The sequence below is a fragment of the Poecilia latipinna genome, unplaced genomic scaffold (assembly GCF_001443285.1).
Source record: "Poecilia latipinna isolate Pla-1442-1.1 unplaced genomic scaffold, P_latipinna-1.0 Scaffold1626, whole genome shotgun sequence".
In the NCBI taxonomy this organism is placed as follows: domain Eukaryota; kingdom Metazoa; phylum Chordata; class Actinopteri; order Cyprinodontiformes; family Poeciliidae; genus Poecilia; species Poecilia latipinna.
In genome coordinates this window covers 147378-151406 of record NW_015114242.1, presented here as the reverse complement: position 1 = coordinate 151406, position 4029 = coordinate 147378, and the positions used below count along the sequence as shown (strand labels likewise).

General features: G+C 37.7%; 1 protein-coding gene across 1 annotated transcript in view; it reads right to left on the bottom strand.

The window, feature by feature from the left end:
- Window positions 1-2584: 2584 nt before the first annotated feature.
- clec3ba (C-type lectin domain family 3, member Ba) overlaps window positions 2585-4029 on the bottom strand; it is a 7318-nt gene continuing 5873 nt past the window's right edge. Inside the window, exons 2-3 of the mRNA XM_015059402.1 lie at window positions 3383-3481; window positions 2585-3275 (exon numbers count right to left, since the gene is read on the bottom strand). Coding sequence (XP_014914888.1) covers window positions 2875-3275; window positions 3383-3481 — 500 coding nt within the window. The 3' untranslated portion in view covers window positions 2585-2874. The remainder of the gene's footprint in view (window positions 3276-3382; window positions 3482-4029) is intronic.

The window sequence follows — 4029 nt, the reverse complement described above, 5'->3', positions numbered from 1 at the left end:
GTTGCCAAGATTAGATTTAATAGAACTGATTATGGTAGTTTCCGAATGGTAACTGTAACAGTAAAAGTGCTGATCCTTCGTGTTTGCTACTAGCATGTAGTGGTCCCCAACCTTTTAATTACCGCTAGCCCTGAAAACAGTGGCACTAATGGCAGGTGTCAGCGGAAGTGCCAGTATGAGGTGCCGAGGTCAGCCGAAGTCAGTGTGTGCCGTTCTACAAAGTATTTTAAATTAATACCTGTCATTGACACATTTTCTCACACACATTAATATATTTGGCAATCAAAGAAATGACTAAAGATAGTTTCTAACTTTTGATGTGATTATTTAATTGTTTTGGGGCATTTCTGACTAAAGAGCACATTGTTTTTATTTGATAGATTTGTTCGTGAAGCAACATAGCACTCTACTTTCACCTCACAAGTCGGTTGCTTCAAGTTCAGGAATTTAATCGCTGTCCTGTATTTATTGGGGACATGGAAATACCAACCATCATGTTGGCGTTGGGAAAACTGTTTGGGTAGTTTGGTGTCAGCAGCGATAAGGACAACAAGCCTTCTGTTAATGTGACTGAAATTTTGGCAGTGGTGTTGTGGGATTATATTTAGTCTTTTATTTCTATAAGTCAATCAGCATGTATTGAAGCTTATATTAATTATCCCAGTAATATCTGGGACAATTACCCAGATTGTTCGTCTTGATGATGTCTAGCTAGAACAGAATCAGAGAAGCTTCTCACTCAGGCTGAGTCCTAATGGACTCTCCATAAACATCAAAGTCTCTGCTTTCCCAGGTTTGTGCAGAAAATTGCTTAAAATGTTATGATGCAGTGAATGTTGCATGTGGTGAAATGGGAACAGGAGATGGTTTGTTGTTTTAAAGGGGAAGTCTGGTAGACCTGAACCCAGAGACTCTGAAGGTGATTCAGACCTTTGTTTGTTAATTTAAAGACTCAGAAGTATTCAAATGTAGTTCTGAGCTGGGTTTTGAATGTTTTTGGAGGTTGAACCTCATCCTGAATCTGGCCTGGTACCCTTAGTCAGATGAGTCCTGAGTGACTGATTTCTGCTTTATTCCAAGATAAAATGAAAGAAAAGACATGTGGAATGTCAAAGCTACAGGTGTCTTCTCTTTTGGTTCTTTCATAGTCAGTCTTTTTTTCCCTCTCTGATACAATAGATATTGGTATAAGTAATTGATTCATTTTCTGTTCATTTTCTATCTAGCAGTTGAAAACCTGAGAAATGTGGCGGGAGGTAAGCGCACATTTTCCTGAAGTCATCACATGTTTTTTGCAAAGATAGCTGCCTTTAAGTATCCCTCTGCCTATTTTTCTTGTTTTTTCTTGTTTAGCAGTTAATATCTTTGCCCATCCATCCTTTATCATTTATAAACTGTCTTCAGTTCATTATGTTAGAGAGAGAGATAATCAGTAAAAAACAAAAATATACGCTTTTTTTGTGTTTTTATTCTGCTAACAAGGAAGAAGAAAAGAGCTCTCCATACAGATGTGTCAGTCTATGATCCAGGCAGCACTGATGTACAGAACAGACCCACAAACGCGTACACCCAAATTGATAAATCACTAGTTTACTCACACCTTGTAGAAGACCATGTTTATGACGTGATTGAGCCGTGTGAAATTGTCCCTGAGAATAGGAAACTAATCAGTGACGAAGGTGGCAATGACAGCGCTGTGTCGCTCTTCGGGTCTAAACAGAGTCACGGGATTCCCAACAACTACATGGAGTGTACAATGTTGATATGAAGGATCATCCGTATTTTTTGTGTTCTCAAGCCTGACATACTTTGAGTTAAACTTCACCTTTCATAGAAAGACCATTTCATTTTTGTGTGTTCATTGCGAAATCCTTGTCTGCCTCCTCAGCTGTTTCCGGAAACGACTCATGTAAAAATATATAAATAAAATGAAATTGAAAATTAAATAATTAAAATCTGTATTTTGCAATAAATCAATTTTAAAATGGTCCTGTCATAAAATACTGATTTCCAGCTGTCACAATACGCTACTATTGTTAGTTTGTCTAACTAAAAACATGGAAAGAAAGTGTATTTGTCACAGGATGCTATAAAAAACACATTTTAACAAAAGTTGTTTATGATAATCGGTCATCTATTAAGTTCAGGAGGCTTTTTATTCATGAAATGTTCAGAGCTGTGCTATTTTTAGTAACTGTACAGTATATATTTTTTTCTTTTGTCATAAATGTATTATTTTTGGATATTGTTTTCTTTTTGTCACATTTTTATGTTGGTATGTTTAAAATAAAGAATTGAGGGTAAACCGAGATGTTACTCTAAAAGAAAGGAAGAAGAAAATATGCATTTTCTTATTTTTCCATTACAATTTATTCTTTATTGTTAAAGGCATTTTACATTTGAGTGTTAAATGTTTTTACTTTAAGCCTTATTTGTCACTGCCACGTCTTCCTTTAATGAGGATATAAACCCTTTTTTACATATCCAGAGGATTCCCATGGCAACGGTACATATTTATCAATATTCTGTCAAACATACAGCTTGTGGAAATAAAAGCCAGAAAGATGCCACAGAAAACACACAGTTGTTCTTCAGTTACAAAGCAGATTTTATTACATACAGCACACAACACACAGGCAAGCCATACTGATATGTTCAAAGATAACTAATTATTTTAACATAAACACGAGTATTTTTATAATTCACATAAAGGTTCCAGTGACTAGCTTATACTGTGTCATTTAATGTTCTGTTCTTATAATGACCTGTAGAAACAGAGGTCTAAGGAAAACTGCAGCTTAAATCTGTTTCAGTTTAACGCTAATATCATCTGCATAGAGAGATATCAGAGTCTAAAGAGCAGCAGTAAAACTCTCAGACGATGTTAAACTCACACACAGAGGCCTTTTCAGCTCTGCAGTTCTCATCGAACCACTTCCCATTGGCTGTGGTGGACAAGATGGCGCAGTTCTGGGCGTGTCCTCCGTCGGGCTGGTGGGTGATCTCAGTCTCCCAGTTCTTGAAGCGTACGCTGGAGCCCGTCTGGTCCACCCAGTGTCCGTCCGTCACCATGTCATTGACGCCCAGCCAGATGTGCTCCTCCAGCCCAACGCTCTGGCGAACATAGCTGTGAAGCTGGTCGTTCTCGTCTGCCGTCAGCGGGGTGCTCAGGCTGCCTCCCTTGGCGATGCAGTCATCGTAGGCTGCGTGGTAGGTCTTCTTCACTGGATCGGCCAGGAGACACTTTCCCAGGACCTTTGTGCCTTTCAGACAAACTGGGAGGCAAGAATGAATGATTCAGATGCTGATTCTGTCCAGTAATGAAGACACGTGGCCTCACATCCTAGAGGATTGTATTTGACATTCATTGATAAAAACCTACCTGTCTGTAAAGCTTGGTGCTCTTTCAGCAGGTTCAGCTCCCGAACGATGTCATCAATCTGTTTCTGCAGCTTCTCAATCGCATCACTTGTTACATAGTCTGGATGAAGAGGCACAAATATCAGCCTTAGCGTTACCTGATACCTGCTACAGCAGAGTATTACGTAAATTTAAAGTCTCTTTTTATCTGTTACCCCTTAAACTTTTCACACTTTGTCTAAATCTATCTTTAGTCTTTAACTATTATCTTCTTTTTCGGTGTTTTAATGTTTTTTCTTTTTATCTATTTATTTCTTTTTATTTCTCTTTCACTGTTAACGTTTTAATGATATACATGATAACAGAAACAAGTGCATTTTAAAAGAGCTATATCTATGGGTTAGAGTCCTTGTCAAACGGCGTTTTGACTAAAGTCCAAAGGGTTGGAGTCCCAGTTGACAGCGTCTCAACTAAAGTTCTACAGCTTTTTTTTCTCTCACTGTTTATTACATGCTGTTTTTATTTTAATTATGTAAAGCACTTTGAAACGCCTTGCTGATGAAATGTGCTATACAAATAAAATTTGATTGATTGATTGATTGATTGATTGATTGATTGATTGATTGATTGATTGATTGATTGATTGATTGATTGATTGATCTGCAGTTG